The sequence below is a fragment of the Excalfactoria chinensis genome, chromosome 7 (assembly GCF_039878825.1).
Source record: "Excalfactoria chinensis isolate bCotChi1 chromosome 7, bCotChi1.hap2, whole genome shotgun sequence".
NCBI lineage: Eukaryota > Metazoa > Chordata > Aves > Galliformes > Phasianidae > Excalfactoria > Excalfactoria chinensis.
In genome coordinates, this window is record NC_092831.1 from 13,775,201 (window position 1) to 13,790,809 (window position 15,609).

The 15,609-nt window shown below is 55.1% G+C and overlaps 2 protein-coding genes across 2 annotated transcripts; both read left to right on the plus strand.

Moving 5' to 3' along the window:
* The first annotated feature begins 10 nt into the window (after positions 1 to 10).
* RETREG2 (reticulophagy regulator family member 2) lies at positions 11 to 12,684 on the plus strand. Its single transcript, XM_072341445.1, has 9 exons — positions 11 to 346; positions 753 to 859; positions 5,509 to 5,539; positions 6,274 to 6,409; positions 7,735 to 7,819; positions 8,588 to 8,725; positions 9,034 to 9,128; positions 10,047 to 10,182; positions 11,264 to 12,684. The coding sequence occupies exons 1-9, from the start codon at positions 132 to 134 to the stop codon at positions 12,004 to 12,006; spliced, it is 1,686 nt and encodes a 561-aa protein (XP_072197546.1). The 5' UTR covers positions 11 to 131; the 3' UTR covers positions 12,007 to 12,684.
* Positions 12,685 to 13,187: 503 nt separating this feature from the next.
* On the plus strand, positions 13,188 to 15,582 carry ZFAND2B (zinc finger AN1-type containing 2B). The gene is made up of 9 exons (XM_072341453.1): positions 13,188 to 13,300; positions 13,434 to 13,528; positions 13,625 to 13,756; positions 13,883 to 14,034; positions 14,120 to 14,218; positions 14,298 to 14,367; positions 14,527 to 14,603; positions 14,952 to 15,030; positions 15,145 to 15,582. Exons 1-9 carry the CDS (start codon positions 13,246 to 13,248, stop codon positions 15,181 to 15,183), a joined length of 798 nt encoding a protein of 265 aa, XP_072197554.1. The 5' UTR covers positions 13,188 to 13,245; the 3' UTR covers positions 15,184 to 15,582.
* The last annotated feature ends 27 nt before the right edge of the window (positions 15,583 to 15,609 follow it).

The following is a 15,609-nucleotide window of genomic DNA, read 5'->3' on the forward strand; positions in this document are numbered from 1 at the left end:
GCCGCGCACGCGCACGGCGCCAGCGGCCGCCGGTCCCCGTCAGGCGGTGCCGCCCGGCCGGGCCGCTGCAGCGCCGCTAACGATACCGGCGGCGGCGACAGCGCCCCCTCCCGCCCCGCCCGCGCGCAGCCATGGCCACGACCGCCCGCGCCGAGGAGGCGGCGGCGGCGGCGGCCGAGGAGGAGGAGGAGGAAGCGGCGGCCGCGGCGGCGGAGCGGTTGGCGGCGGCGCTGCGGCAGCGGCTGCGGGGCTGGGAGGCGGCCCTGGCGACGGCGCAGCGGCTGCTGGTGTGGGAGAGGCCGCTGCACAGCCTGGTGACCGCCGCCGCGCTCGGCGGGGCGCTCTGGTGAGCGACGGGGCATCGCCGCGGGGGGGGCGGGTGGCGTGCGGGGCTGCGGGGCCGCCGGACGGGATGCGGGCCGTGCCGGACGGGGCGCCGCGGGGAAAGCGCCGGCGGTATCTCGGTTCTCCGCATGCGGGATCCCGGGGACCCGCAGTGGCGCACGGAGCGCCGGCCCCCCGTTTTACAACCGGAGGAGGAGCTCGGGGCGATGGCGGGCGGCTGTTTGCCCGGCGCCATTTGACGGCGTGCCGAGGGCGGGGGTGGGTGCCCGGGGCGGGTGTCCGCAGCGCCCCGCGTCGGCCCGTAGCAGCCGGACGTGCCTCCGCTCTGCCCTGAGCCCCCCCTGCCCGTCCGGAGCCGTAGCTCAGCGCCTCACCCCCCAGCTCATGATTTCTCGTTTGATTTCTAGGTTGTTTTCCTCCACTTCCCTGAGACCCCTCTTTCTCCTCAGCATGTCTCTCCTGGGCATCCTCTTGCTGGAGAGATGGAAGCCCAGGTTCCTGTTTGACTTCCCAGGTATGTGATGGGTGGTGCTGGAGCTAATGGCACATTTCCAACGGCCACAGCTCCGGCTTTGCCAGAGGTTGTGTCAGCCCTGTTCCAACTGTAACTGCAGCCTTTGGCTCTGCTGCCTCCTGCCTGCTTGTGTCTAGGTACCACAAAGTACCCCGAGCACGCCTTTGCAGCAAGCAACATCCTTGAGAGCTGACACAGTTGCTCCCAGTGCTGAGGAATGCTGTGAGGAGTTCGTGGGGAGAGTGACTAAGGGTGTCCAAGCCAGCTCAGCAGGGAAGCAGAGGAGAGGGATGATGCGGTGTTCATGCCGCATTGTTTCTTCCCTTCAGGTCTTATTAAGAAGGGCCATGTCAGATCTGAGCTGGCAGAAAGAAATGGGGAGCTTGAATTGCATTGGTTTCAGTTAAACATAGCATAGAGTTATGCCCCAGAAGAGGCAGAGCAGAAAAGAGCCACCTCTGTGCAGCAGGTAGAAGGCAGGGAGCTGTGGCAGCAGGGACAGTTCAAGTATTGTGTTCAGAGCAGCAGCTGAGCTGCAGCTAATCAGCAAGCCCCATCACTTGGCTGAGCTGTCCCATTTATTGAAGGGTCTTTGCCAACATCAGACACAAAAGCAACAAGGAGAACAGGCTCATAACGATGACAGGATGGAAGGCTGCTGTCTGCTTTGAGTGGCTCCTTCACCAGAAGGTATTTTTAAACAACTGCACCTAGACCTGCCTTCTGCATTCACTGCTGTGGTTCAAAGGCAGCTTGGGGCCCTCCTGCTCTAAGGAGGGTTTCTGAATGAAAGCCCCTCTATATACGTGTTTGTAAGGTGCCCTTTATTTGACCTGCAAGGGTACTGACTTAAAGGGTGCTTTCACATAAGTCCTGATAAGATTAGATATGTTTTAGCCGTAGTCTCAAAACTGTTTGCTTTGTGTGGTTCAGGTAGCGAGGCAGCCAAACTAGACCGGCCAATTTAATTTCCTGCCTATTTGCATTGGTTTTTTAGGGAATAGTTTAAAGCCAACCCAAAACATCTCACTTGAAACACATCCAGAAACACCAAGGCTTGGTGTCCAATGCAGAATGGCGTTATTGAGGCAGATGGGAGGCAGGGAGGGGGGGTGGAATCTCTCCGGAAAGTACCAGGCTTGTAAAAGTTGCGTTGTCACAGAGGAAATGGGAAATCCATACTGAAATCAATGTGTGTAATACAGAACGGTGAGGCATAGGAAAGAAAAAACACCCACAGCCCAGGAGTTTGGCTAATCCCGTGTCATCCATTCTGTACAGAGTCAGCTCTCATCCCACTGAGCTCCTCCTCAGTGCTGTTCCTCCCTGCATTCCACTCCTCTCTGGCTCTCTGATGCTTCCCAGCTGCTGAAAACCAGGAACAGTGCCACCTTTCTGGTATTCCTGATTAGGTCATGGCCCTGATTTTGACACGGACCACATTTCCTCAGCCTCTACAAGGAAGGAGCAGTGTTCTGCATTCCTCGGGGGCCTCCTGTTGACTTGGCACTGCTGAATGCTTAGGGATTCTTGCGTGGCCCTCGCTTCCTGCTGGAGCAGAGCTGTAGCTTTGTGGCTTTCCTCCTCAGTGCTTCCTGTAAGCCTTTCCAGGAGCTTTTGGAAGTAGGTCAGTACCACACCTAGACAAATCAGCACGTATATACACAAACCTCCGCTTGTGGCAGTTCTCTCTGTCTCAGGTGACCGCTTATAGCATTTCTGAAGGAATGCTGAAGCCTCAACATATACTTTGCTGTTACTCACACACTGTGATCAGGGACACACTAATAGCACTAAGATGCCCAACCTTTTTAAGCCCTATAATGTGATGGAAAGTACAGCAATAATAGCATAATCCTAGGCTGCAGCAAATGAGAACAAACCCCAACACAGCAGCCTTAGACACAGAAACAGAGAAAGAAAAGCTGCTTACCTGTAGAAGACCTCCACAAGGCAGGGATCTCCAGTGAGATACCTCCACTGCCAACTCTTAAATGAGGTCTGGGAAGGCATGGATACCAACTCCACCCCTTCCTGTCCCTCAGTGCATTGCACGCACCTGAGCTCCCCTGGGTTGGCCCTGCCTTCCCACCAGGTGCTCAATCATTGCTTCAAGCAGTGTGGCATTTCCACTACAGGCCCTGTCAGATGGGACTGCGTATTTTTATCATGAGCGCAGGGATTTTCTTCATATGTAACTGCCGCCATACGGGGTTCCATGTCAGTGTTGTGGAAGGACTTGGGAAGCACCTCGATTTTCTCCTGAAACAGCTGCTGAGTAACATCTTGTTATAGCACTGTTGATTAGCAGTGTGTTTTGGCCTCACTTTGGTCTAGATGAACTCCAGCAATAGCCGCGTTGGAGTCACAGAATCACAGAATTGCTCAGGTTGGAAAAGACCTTCAAGATCATCAAGTCTAACCTCACCTAACCATCCTACCCTAGCACTAACAACCCACCGCTTACATCATGTCCCTGAGCACCGCATCCAAATGGGTTTAAAACACATTCAGGGATGGTTGCGATTGAATGCTGGTATTCCTTAAAAAGGGCCCCTGCTTTGTAGCTCAAGTTTATACACAGATGAGGAATGCCTCTCGGGGAAGTGCTGAAAACCTGTAAGAGCCAAAGAATCCATCAGCACTCATTTGTCAGTACCAGCATGTAACCTAAACTCTTGTGTGGCTGCCTGCTCTCTCAGAAGAGTCTGCTGTATGTCAAGCAGTCTGTATTAATCCACCGTTGGGTGTGAAATGCTGACAGCAAGATTTCAGCTGGTTATTGATGATGTGAGGCCAGATGGGTGTTCTTGCTGGCTTAATTGTACTGGGGCTAGGCAGTATTGCAGCACAGGTTAGAGTTAAACCTTACCTAAGCCAGCATGTCCTGTCGGCACTGCTCTCTGGATTTAGTGTGGATGCAGTGTTCCTCTAGCTGGTGTGAGGCTCCGGTGCATTGGGATGGATGGCAGGCAGACTGCACTACCACATGAAGCAAGATACTGTTGATTTAAAGACAGCCCTTGTTTTGCCAGAGAGTTTAAGTCACGTGGACACGCTGCAGCCTGCTGAAGCGTTCTGCAGCTCCCAAAAGTCTCTGGAGCCTTCAGAAGCAGCTGAGGAGAACTGTTTCACTCCCTCTGCTGGCATGTCTTGATGGCTTGGACAAAGACAGCCAGTCTGAGAGGCCTGGAGCTCCCTTGCCATCCTACTCACTGTGTCGCTGGTGCATCTGTCCAGTGGAGTATGGCAGGCGTCCCAGTGCCTCGTTTGGTAGCTGGTACAGCCAGCAATCACAGAGGGGCTGATGCCAAATACTATTTTTTTGGTGCTTCATTGCAGATAAAAGATGATGCTTTGAGAGACAGCTGGATTTCTGCGAGCTGTGATTAAGCAGCTTATGATGCCTGCGCACAATAACAAAATACAACAGCAGCGGTTGTGAAACAGAAGCAGCTGCCCCCCAAGGGGTACAACCGCATCCATACAGCTCCTTTCTCACGCTATGGGGGTCGGCCTGAGTTCCTGCTGCCCTAACAGCCACACCAATGGGTTGTGGGCAGTCCAGGCTGAGAGCAGTTGACTCCTCTTGTCAGGCCCGATTACTGGAAATCTGGGTCATGCTCTCAAAGAACTGCCTCCTCCCCTCTGCGGATGGCCTCCCGCTCCACTGCACTGGTGTGGTGCCTGCGGTGGTAGGAGGAGTCTGACATACTTGGCCCAGCTTCCCCTGCCTTGAGAGAACGGTGACGAGGCTGCTTTCCATGGGGAAGTCACTGCCACTCTTGGGCCTTGCATCTGGCTGATGGCTTCAAACCCTTTTTGCTCATTTAAGTGCATTTCTAGCAAGTGACCTGACCTTTGAACATAAACTCTGTTCCATTATTTCAGTCCTGCTTATGGGGCGACATGTGGTGTGCGAGATGATGCCTCAGCAATTTTCAGAACCTCTTGGATGGCCTGACCAAAGTTTGTTGTTGGCTAGAGCATAGACCTGTGTGACCTCTGCCACTGAAGCACTGCTCCTGCCTTCAGCACTGTGTGGAGTCCCTGTTTGACTGTCACTGGTGCAGAGAGGAATGGCAGAAGCTTTGCCTTGTTTTTATCCAGGCTTAGCAGTATAGTTATATCCGTGCCTTGCTGGCACAAAGGGCTGTCAGGAGGCATGAAGGAGCCCTAAAATTAGATAATTATGCATGAGACTGCTATTTAGGACTTAATTTCATGGGAAAGGGCAGAGACAGCAGTGAGATCTCTGGCATTTGTACACAGCATCCTGCCAGGAGCTGCGGTCTGGTCTCAGAGAGATGCAGCTCAAACCTGTTAGTGCCGTGATGAGTTCCAAGGGAGCAGCTGAAGCTTTGCCCAGCTCAGTGACTGTGCTGGCAGTCCTGTGTGAGTGACAAGGGCTGGGCAGCTGTTATTGTCTTCGGGCTGCTTCCACGTCTCGTGGGGATGGTATTGCCTTCACTGGAGCTTGCACAATACAAACTCCAAGCCAGCGATTCCTGCTTGCTTGAGTGCACAGATAAGTCCCCAGGGTGCATCCCTAGCTGAAGATGATACGTTTCCAGCTGTGCTCCATTTGAGTGACAAAACTGTCAAGTTTTATTTTTCACTTGGCTGATTGTTCTCTGTTCTCTTTACAGCTCAGCCATCAGAGGAGCCAGGAGGGGACAGGTAAGCTCAGTAACGTGCTCCTTGGTGCAGGACGAGAGTGGGGATGCCTTCATTTGGTGTGCTGATCTCACCTGGCCTCTTTGTTGTTTTCAGTAGACTGCATGGCTCCTGCTGTGAAACCTTGGTAGCAGTTTCTTGTGCACTGGCAGCTGTTTATCAGCTCAGGAGCCACCGTTTGAGGCTGGGGAAAGTTAATGTTCTTAGAGCAGCAATAAAGCTCAGGTGCTTCTGATGTTAGGAACTCTCAGGTTTCTTCCCTGGATACATCCTGGACTATTATAAGAATAAGAGAGCAAGAAATCCCTGAGACTGATTTTTGCAGGTCATATGTGCTGCCTGTGGCAGTGTAGCTGGCATTCCATGCTCAGCTGTGTTTATAGGTGTGAGCACTGCGCTCTGCTGACCTGGGACTTGGTGCCAGAGAGGGCCACCTAACTGGTTCCACTTCCAGCGCTTCTGTCTGCGTGGCTTTGGGCAATCTGCTTTGCATCTTGGGCCTGTGGCATGGGAATGCTGTGACGTGTGTTTGCTGCTGCTGCTTGGCTCAGCTGTCTCTTGGCTCTCTTCCTGCTTAAAAGAAAAAACTGTCTACAAATCAAGTGTCTGTTCTAGAGTTCAGTTGCAGATGCAGTCAGAATTGTCAAGCCTTTGGTAGGGACTTACATGTCCCTGTGTACCCCCAAACCAAACAGACCGTGTTCAAAGGTTGTCTTCTCACTCTTGTCTGTCTCTAGTGAGGGGGTGACTTCAGGGGCACAGCCTCACCTGCTCAGTGTCCCTGAGCTGTGCCACTGTCTGGCAGAGAGCTGGGTCACCTTCAGGCTGTACCTGCAGGAACTGCTACAGTACAAGAGGCAAAATCCTGCCAAGGTAAGCTGGAGATACCTACTCTTCCCTGCAGGGGCTTTTCTTTCCATTGCTAATGGCCTCCAGAGATGGAGGAATGTCAAATCAATGTTTTTACATTTGCTATCCCTGCTTAACACTTGCTGTTCCTTCCTTTCAGACTCTGCCCCGGGAGGCTTAAGTCATGAGTGATTGGCTTCTAGAGTTTGTAATCAGGACCTGAACTTACTGTCCTCTGTGAATGGCTAGCTTTACTTAGTTTTATTGCTTAGTGTGCAAAGGAAGCTCTTAGATTGGTAGTAGGAGTAGAAAAGGGAGCCTACAGGCTCTGCCCCATTCATAGGCTCTGTTCAACCCTTTAAGCTGATCCTACCTATCTTGCAGTTTGCTAAGCCTAAGCGCAGCAGTGTTCCTGAGTGTATGCCAGAAGCCGTGTTCTAATGGCTGTGACTTTGTTTAGGGAAAGTTTGTAGGCAGGAATTAGCTCAGCACCACAAAGATAGGACAGACTGGCTGCTAGGGGTCCAGTGTGCCAAAAGGAGTGGGTTTTTGTCACTGCTGATTACTCTTCTGTTAAAACACTGCCCCAGCAGTGGGCAGTAGGGAACTACAACCACTGGAAACAAAACCCTTAGAGGACTCTAGCTTTTCCAGGGCCCCTGTGTTACAAACAAAGCTCCTCATTGCTGGATGTGGTCAGCTTCTTAATGCATACCCTGACTTGCAGGGTGCTTGTTTTCACCTCCCCTCATCCCCAGGAGAATTCGGGACAAACCATCAGGGCTATACCGTTGTCCTTTCACTTCCTCCAGAGGAGGATGCACCTGGCCTGGTGGGAGTGTGGGTTCTGCCAGTTGGTTTATTGCAGAGCAGTGGCACATCATCTAGTGGCTCTAACAGCTTCCAGTCTCTGTCGGGACAGCACAAGCTTATCTTAAAATGCTGAATATTTCAGAGGAGATGTACTCCACCATGGCTGTGTGCAGTATCCCATCCTAGCCTTGGGGAACATCATTTTGTTCAGAAAGAACTATCCACTGAAGTTATGATTCCTTTTTGTGAATGGGGTCTTCAGTTACCTTGGTCTTCCTGTGCTTGAACCTCTAATGCTTACAGCTTAACCCAACCAAGCCATCTGAGTTGTGACCATCAGCATCTGAGTGTCCTCAGTGCGAAGCTGAGCAAGAAAATAAACACTTATACTGATTGCGGCAAGGGCAGGAAGGGAGGGCTTGTGTACTGAGCTTTGTAGGACCATCCCTCTCTTTGTTCTAACTGGGTTGCCCGCACTGGTTGCATAAATGTATCTCTGCCTCTTGTCACTTCTGTTTGTTCCTCTCTTCCTTCAGTTCTGCATGAGTGTCTGTTCAGGCTGCCTGATTCTGGCTGTAGTTGGACACTATGTTCCAGGCATAATGATCTCCTACATCATTTGTGAGTATAAGCAGCTCTCTCTTGTGACATACGCTGAAACACGACCTAACTGTGCTGTTGATAGGCTGGTAGAAGCATGCGTGGGTTCAGTGGTGTTTTTGGTTGTTTGTTTGCAGGGTTATCTGCTAGATAATAAATCAATACAAGCAGTGCACTCTGGGAATTCCTGCTTCAAGTGTGTGCATGCAGTGCAACTGCAAAGTCAGGAGAGGGAGCCATCACTAAAACATTGCTTTCCTCTTTTATCCTTGGGGCTGTGCTGGTGTGGTCCCAGAGAAGCAGAGAGCAGCAGTTTCTCATTTCCTACAGTGAACAAATCCATTTGAGAGAGTTATTAAAGAAAGCACATGTTTAGCAAATAAGGCTTTTTAACTGAGTCCCGAGTCCCTGCTGGTTCTGGAGGTGGTTCAGGCGCTTTGCTGCTGGCATGTGTCTGCGCTGCTACCTTTCTAAAAAGCTTCAGTTATTTTTGGCTTATATTCTGTTATTTGAATGCCCTATTTCAGGGCCTCTGTTGCATGCTGAGGCTGAGACATAGTAGCTGAAGTGCAGGGCTTCTGTTTCATTTTAACATAAACCTGTATTGAAACATGAACGTGGACAGCCACTGGTTAGGAAGACCCGACTAATTTAGCAGCTTTGGAATGAATAAGGAGGATTTAAAGCTGTCGAATGAAAAGCACATTCAGTTCAGCTGCACTTCCCTTGACACAGAGTGACGGTGCCTGTTCTTCCTCTTACACTCCTTTCACCCTCTGTTCACTGCAGTGCTCAGCATTCTTCTCTGGCCACTGGTGGTCTACCATGAACTGATCCAGAGGATGTACACACGATTGGAGCCTGTTCTGATGAAACTGGACTACAGTATGAAGGCAGAGACACTGCACCACAAGCATGAGAAGAAGAGTAAGCATTCACCTTCTTCCTGACCCCATGGTGAAGCCTTAGCAAAGGCACAAGGGAAGAGTGTGTTTGAAAACAGCATGTAGCTGTGACAGAGCAGGGAGAAACAGCTGATACTTGAGGGTTTGGCAGAGAGTAACTGGGCTTGTCCTGGGTATAGCAAACAAAAACAACAGGTTGTAGTTCTCTCTGGAAACTCACACATTCTGGTAAACCTGTGTGGTTTTACAGGGTAGAAGTGTTGAATGAGCGATGCATAAAAGAGTAAAGTTCCTTCAGTCTCAAGTAAACTCATCTTTTTTTACTCATAGAGCGACAAGTGAAGAGTGAGCCTGCAGCAGGTGATGAGCCAACAGCAGAGACGGAGAGTGAGAGTGAGGCAGAGCTGTCAGGATTCTCCCCAGTGGTAAGAGCACAGCAAACCTATACAGGAGCCAGTCCTTCCTCTCTGTGGCATCTTGAGAACCAAAGGTGGTATGAGTACAGCCACACTGGTAAACAGTACACCAACAAGTCACTGCAGAATCCCGGGGAGGAAGCATATCTGTTTGATGACTGCTTAATAACCAATCTGGTTATTAAGAATTCAGCATTGCAGAACTGGTAAGGCAGGATGGTGAAAGTCAAGCCCCAGCCACCAGCTGACCTGCAGAATTGCTTTGGTGCTTATGCTGTGTGCTCACAGGACACAAAAGTCTCCTGAAGCTTTGCTGGTACAATGTGCAGGAGGCTCCCATTCTGCTCACAGCTAGGAAAGGAAGATGAGCAGTGCTAGTGTCTCTTACATTGACCTCCTGCCCTCAGTCAGACAGGGTGAGACTCTTCTGTGCATGCACCATGGAGATGGGCCAAGTGTTTACCTTTAAAAGAGCTCTGAGCATGGAGCTAGGCTCATGGGGTAAAGCAGGAAGCTTTAACTTCCAAAGCAATGCAGATACTTGAGCTCCTGTTACACATAAAAGGCTTCTTTGTGCCTAGCGCAAGAGCAAGAGGCAAAAGCAAGAGGCGTTTTGCTCCTTGATGTTCCTAAAAGAAAGATTAAAGTCTTGTGAGACTCCTTCAGGCTGATCTCACCTTGTCCTGGCTCTTTAGAGTTCTTCACTGACAGCAGGCAAAGCTTCCAGCAGTCAGGAAAGCCAGTGAGCTGTGACTGTCCTTCACTGGCAGTGCAGTAAGCACTTTGTCACATCCCTTCTGCTTTTATACTGTTCCTGCACACTCTCTCCAAAGAAGGAATTGTGCCTGGACGCTCTGGCTTGTGTGGAGATGCTTCAGTGGCAGTCAGACACATAGGAACTTGTCACTCTGCTTTCATCCTATGCAGGTGGATGTGAAGAAAACTGCCCTGGCACTGTCAATCACAGATTCTGAGCTCTCTGATGAAGAGGCTTCCATCCTGGAGAGTGGGGGCTTTTCTGTCTCAAGGGCTACCACCCCACAGCTGACAGATGTTTCTGAAGGTACATAATGGGACATTTTGCTGCCTCCCTTGCCCAGGGTGTTTTGACCCAGTGCAACTGCTCTAATAAATGGGATGACACGGAGAGAACTCAGCTATTTGCAAGGGGAAGAACATTAAAAGAAGGAAGCAGAAGTGATAACACAGCACGCCCTGGCTTTATGGGTGGTACCGAGTTGGTCAGGACTAGAGATGGGTTTCTGATAACTGACCCACAAGCCAATGCTTCCTTGTCACTCCAGAAAGGAAGGAAGGCCATCCACAAAGTCCCTGCAAAATGGCAGAGGACACAGGGGTAGAGAAGACCCACAGTAATAATGCCATAGGATAGTCATACAGCACTCTGATACTGGTTGGAACAGGTCAGACAGCTCACCCTGCCAGGCTCACATAATGCTACAACATGATGGAAAGTACAGCAGTTAACACCAGGATGACACAACTCTAGGCTATAACAGGTGAGAACAAGTCCTAGTACAGCAGCCATGGACACAGAAATAAAGAAAGCTTGCTTACCTTTGGAAGGCTCAGGTAGGCAGGGACCTCCAGCAACAGATGCCTTCATCTCCACTGCCCACCCTTAAATGAGGTCTGGGAAGTTGGAGGTCCTGGCTCCACCCCTTCTGGTCACTCAATGCATTCCATGCACCTGAGCTCCCCTGGGTTGGCCCTGCCTTCCCACCGGGAGAATCACTTGTTGCAAGCTGTGACAGCATTTCCACTACAGCTCAAAAGCTCAGTCAGTGGTGAGGAATGTAAAGATAATTGCTCTGATGTGGCCGCTTGAATGTCTGGGGAGGAACAGGCAGAGAGGGAGTGCTATGAGCAGTGAGAGCAAAGGAAGGTAGGTTTTCTCGGAGCACAGAGTGCAGAGAGCAGGATAGGAAAGGGAACACTGTAGTGAGTAGTGCCACTGGGAGAGGGGAATAACTGCAGAAACCTGTGCTCCCAGAGCTGGGAGAAGACCCAGAAGGGAGCCCTGGTGTGTCAGCTGGGAGAAAGTGGATGGGACGTGTCAGCACTTCGGGTCGAGGCAAAGTAACCCGTGCCTTAATGTTGACATTAATGCTGGTGCCTTCCAGACCTGGATCAGCAGAGCCTGCACAGTGAGCCGGAGGAGTCGTTTTCCAAGGACCTGGCAGAGTTTCCCTCCGTGGAAGAATATCATTCCAGAGACCTGGGACCACAGAGCGATGAAGACGCGTTTGGTGTGCCTCTGGGTCCTGAGCTTGCCCACGCTGCCCGTGAGCTGGACTCAGCAGAGAAGGAGGCTGCGGACTCTGACCTCTCCATCCTTCGCTTAGCGTCTCCTCTCCATTTTGTAAATACACACTTCAACGGGAGCGGGCAGGTGGCAGGAGGCGGCGCGGAGCCAGAGACTGTCCCTGCACCGGGCCTGGGCATCTGCATCGACACGCTGAGCGAGGAGATCGTCACCACTGCCATCACCACAGCGGTGCAGAACACCCTCTCCGCCCTGCTGCGGTCCTCAGAGGCCAGCGAAGGGCCCTCCCTCTCTGAGTTCCTCCCCACCGAGCCCGAAGAGAAACTGAGCTTCCAAGCACAGCTGTCGGGGACCGAAGTGGTGGAGGCAGAGGCAGCGGCTTCACCAGAGGACGAGGAGGAAGCCGATGACTTTGAGCTACTGGATCAGAGGGAGCTGGAGCAAATGGATGTAGAGCTGGGCCTTGGGGAGGAGCGGGAAGGGCAAGAGTCTCCTGCCACTCTGGCTCCGGCTTCCCCCTCTGCTGCGCTTGCTGAGCTGCCAAAGCAAGGAGATGAGGAGGAGGAGGAGGCAGCGATGACGGCAGCATCATTGTCTTAGGTCTTCTTCGTGCACCCCTTCGACCTCCATCGTCACTGGAAAGAAGGAAGAACTCACGTGGCGAACGTGCAGCGGGTTTTCCATGTCTGCGTCGACTGGGATGGAAACGCGTCCGTGTTGATGTGCTGTGTTTGGAACAACGAATCCTTTCCATCCTTCTAGAGCGGGAGACGCCCCTGCCCCGCCGCTGGGGAGGAGCCGGCTCCTGGAAACCTTATGCCACAACGGAACACCGACCCCTGCAAACGCTTCCTAGTAACGGTGCCGTATTTTGGTCTGTCTTCTGTTTGTCTTTGGTTTTGCACGCCGAGTACTGAGCTAGCTGTAGCTGCTGCTAATACCCAAATCCCCAGTAGGACATATGCAATCTTATTTGATTGGGTTTTTAAATGGCTCAAAGTGTAAATAATTTTAACTTGCATCGGTTTCGTTTCGGGGAAGGGCCGGGGAGGGGAGGGAGCGCAGTCAGACACAGCTTTGGGGGCTGGGGGTCTGCGGGGGGGGGGGAGGGTGGGGGTGTACGAGCAACAAAGAGCCCCTTTCTGCAACCTGTCGGCATCTTTCACGTGGCTGCTGGAACGCGGTGTCGGGCGGTACCTGTTTGTCCCTGTCTGGTTGGAGTTGTGCTGAGTGGCTGTGGAGTTTTTTGCAATCAATGAAGTTCGCTCCTGGCCCCGTTCTGCGTCTCTTCCTGCCTCGCCGTGCGTCTCTCGAGCCGCGGGCTGCCAGGGAGCCGAGCAGCTCTCGGCTCTGCCCGCATCCCGCATCCCGTGGCAACCGCAGCGGGGCGTCGGAAGAGCTCGAAGTTCCGTTACCCAGCGGAGGGTCGGCGCTTCGTGTCCGTTCGACGGCTGGGGAGGGAGGCGGCGCTCCGTCCCTCACCGCTGGGATGGAGAGAACGGGAAGGTGACGGGGGGGTTGTGTGCGGGGAGGGAGGGGAGGAGAAGGGGAGGCACATCTCTCACGGCGTGACTGCGGGACCAGGACGCGGCCGGGTTCGCCGCCGTGGATACCGGGGGGCTCCAGCAGCTCGCCCTCCGCAGGGATCGGGATGGGGGGACCCGGAGCGGGAGGAAGGCGCGGAGCCCAACGCGCCGCCGAAGGGGGGGGCGGAGAAGAGGAGGCGTCGCTGCGGGGCCGCCCCGTGACCGCCGCGGGGGTGGTGCCGGCCGCGTCCCCGCCCCGCGTGACGCCGGGACGGAAACGGGCGCGGCGCGGGCGGCCGGGAAAGGGGCCGCCATGGAGTTCCCGGACCTGGGGGCTCACTGCTCGTGGGCCGCCTGCCAGCGCCTGGGTGAGGGCCGGGGGGCCGCGGGGCAAGGCGGGAGCGGGGGGCGGAGCCGCGGGCGCGAGCGGCCGGCGGGGCGCGGCGGGGTGCGGGCCGTGCGGGGCGGTGCGGGGCTGAGCGCCGACCCCGCGTCCCGCAGATTTCCTGCCCCTCAAGTGCGACGCCTGCGAGCGGATCTTCTGCACCGACCACGTCGCGTACGCCCAGCACGAGTGCACCTCCGCCTACAAGAAGGTGAGCGGCCCCCCGAAACCCCGCAACCCCAAGCCCCGCGTCCCCAAGCCCCGCGTCCCCAAGCCCCGCGCTCCCGCCGGTCTCCCGTCCCCGCAGGACGTGCAGGTGCCCGTGTGCCCGCTGTGCAACACGCCGGTGCCGGTGCGGCGGGGCGAGATGCCCGACGTGGTGGTGGGAGAGCACATCGACCGCGACTGCAGGTCCGACCCCGCGCAGCGCCAGCGCAAGGTGGGAACCCCGGGATCCGCGTCCGGGAGATCCGAGCTCCGGGGAGGTGCCCGGGGAAGGCTCTGCCGGGGGATGGAGCCGGCTGGTGCCCCGCGGGTCGCCGCTCAGTGCCACCACGGCTCGTAGATCTTCACCAACAAGTGCTTGAAGCCCGGCTGCAAGCAGAAGGAGATGATGAAGGTGATCTGCGAGCAGTGCCACAAGAACTACTGCCTGAAGCACCGGCACCCTCTGGACCACGACTGTGCTGGGGCTGGGAGGCCGCTCTCTAAAGCGGGGTGAGTGTCGGAACGCAGCTCCCGCTGCCCCCGGCCCTGTGCATAGAGTGCCACCCGCTCACTACCAGCACACACGCTTCCCCAGGCACGCTGCTCTTGCCAGGGCCCAGGCGTCACCCCCCCAAGCCGGCAGCACATCGAGCAGCACCGCCGGATCCGCAGGCAGCCCCCCCTGCCCTGCCAGGTAAGTGCCAGCCCCACTCTTTGTGCCTGGTGGGCAGCAGCTCTGTGGCATCGCCCAGCTTCTCTCCTGTTGTCTGCAGAGGTGTGGGAGCGGCTGTGTCCCAGGTCCGCAGCACCTCCCCGCCAGCTGCCGTGCTGCAGAATGGGCTGGTGAGTCTGGGGGTTGGGGGGGCACTGTGTGCTGGAGGCTGTCAGCACCAGAGGGGCTGAGCTGAGGATGGAGGAGGAGGATGGGGGCTGCCTCCCTCTGCCTTAGCTTCCAGCCTGGGTAGGGGCAGCCATGGCTGCTGACAAGGGGCTTTGTTGCAGAGCGAGGAGGAAGCGCTGCAGCGGGCGCTGGAGATGTCCCTGGCAGAGTCGGCACGTGGCTCGGCACAGCCGCCCAGGTACAGCCTGGTTTGCCTGTCCGGGGTTGGTGCTGCCCACAGCACGGGGCTGCACATGATGGCCCTGCTCTGCAAGGTGCTGGGGAAAAGGGAAGAGCCCGGAGCTGCGGCTAAGCCCACTGCTGGGTGGGGACAGTGCCAGGCAGTGCAGGGGGGACACGCTGCTTCCTGACTGCTTGGCACTGATGGGCACAGCCAGAGCTGCAGGGGGTAGCTGGTAGCCCATGGGCACGTTGCTTGGTGCTGCAGAATGGGGCACAAGCACGCAAGCAGCCCTTTGCTGCCCCGGGAACATAGTGGGGTGGGCACATGGGGTGCCAGGCACACGGTGTGTCGCTGTCCCCACAGCACGCAGGAGGAGGAGGACCTGGCACTGGCGCGGGCGCTGTCAGCGAGTGAAGCTGAGTACCAGCAGCTGCAGCGGCAGGTGAGCAGGCTGAGCCTGACTGTGGGCTTCCCCATTTCTGCTTCCTTGGGACCATGCAGGGCTGAGGAAGATTGCCACCTTACCTTGCTCACCGCATGCTCTCTGCCCTGCCAGGGACATGGCTCAAAGCCGTCCAACTGCAGCATGTCATAGGCACGCAGGGGCTGTGATGGTGGACGTGGCATCCCGCTCGTGGCACAAGGAGCAGCCGTGGCACCGCATGTGGACACTGTGGGGTCCTGGCCTGGGTGCCACCAAGAGCCTCCTGATCTCCCCAGGGCTCTAAGCAAAGCCACCGAGCGCACGCCGACATCTCACCCTGCATGCAGGTGGTGCAGCATTGCTCCTGGAGAACTGGGGGCTGCAGGGTGACCCGAGCACACGCTGAGCACAGCAGCTGCTGGTTGGATCATCTCCTCAGGAGGAACCTAAAGGGGCATCTGCAGGCAACTCCACCAGGGGCTGGTGGTGTGCTCGGGGTTGGGTGAGGGAGTGCTGATGTGTCATAGTGCTGCTTGGGAGAAAATAAAGGCATGGCCAAGGTACAGGCTGGCTTTGAGAAGCAGTGGTTCAGAGCCC

Excerpts from the sequence above, each read along its gene's own strand:
- RETREG2 (XM_072341445.1), top strand. The coding sequence starts at position 132 with ATGGCCACGACCGCCCGCGCCGAGGAGGCGGCGGCGGCGGCGGCCGAG. Across the intron at positions 860-5,508 it reads GTTCCTGTTTGACTTCCCAG|CTCAGCCATCAGAGGAGCCA; the intron begins GTATGTGATGGG and ends TTCTCTTTACAG. Across the intron at positions 7,820-8,587 it reads AATGATCTCCTACATCATTT|TGCTCAGCATTCTTCTCTGG; the intron begins GTGAGTATAAGC and ends TGTTCACTGCAG.
- ZFAND2B (XM_072341453.1), top strand. The coding sequence starts at position 13,246 with ATGGAGTTCCCGGACCTGGGGGCTCACTGCTCGTGGGCCGCCTGCCAG. Across the intron at positions 13,301-13,433 it reads GGCCGCCTGCCAGCGCCTGG|ATTTCCTGCCCCTCAAGTGC; the intron begins GTGAGGGCCGGG and ends CGCGTCCCGCAG. Across the intron at positions 15,031-15,144 it reads ACCAGCAGCTGCAGCGGCAG|GGACATGGCTCAAAGCCGTC; the intron begins GTGAGCAGGCTG and ends CTGCCCTGCCAG.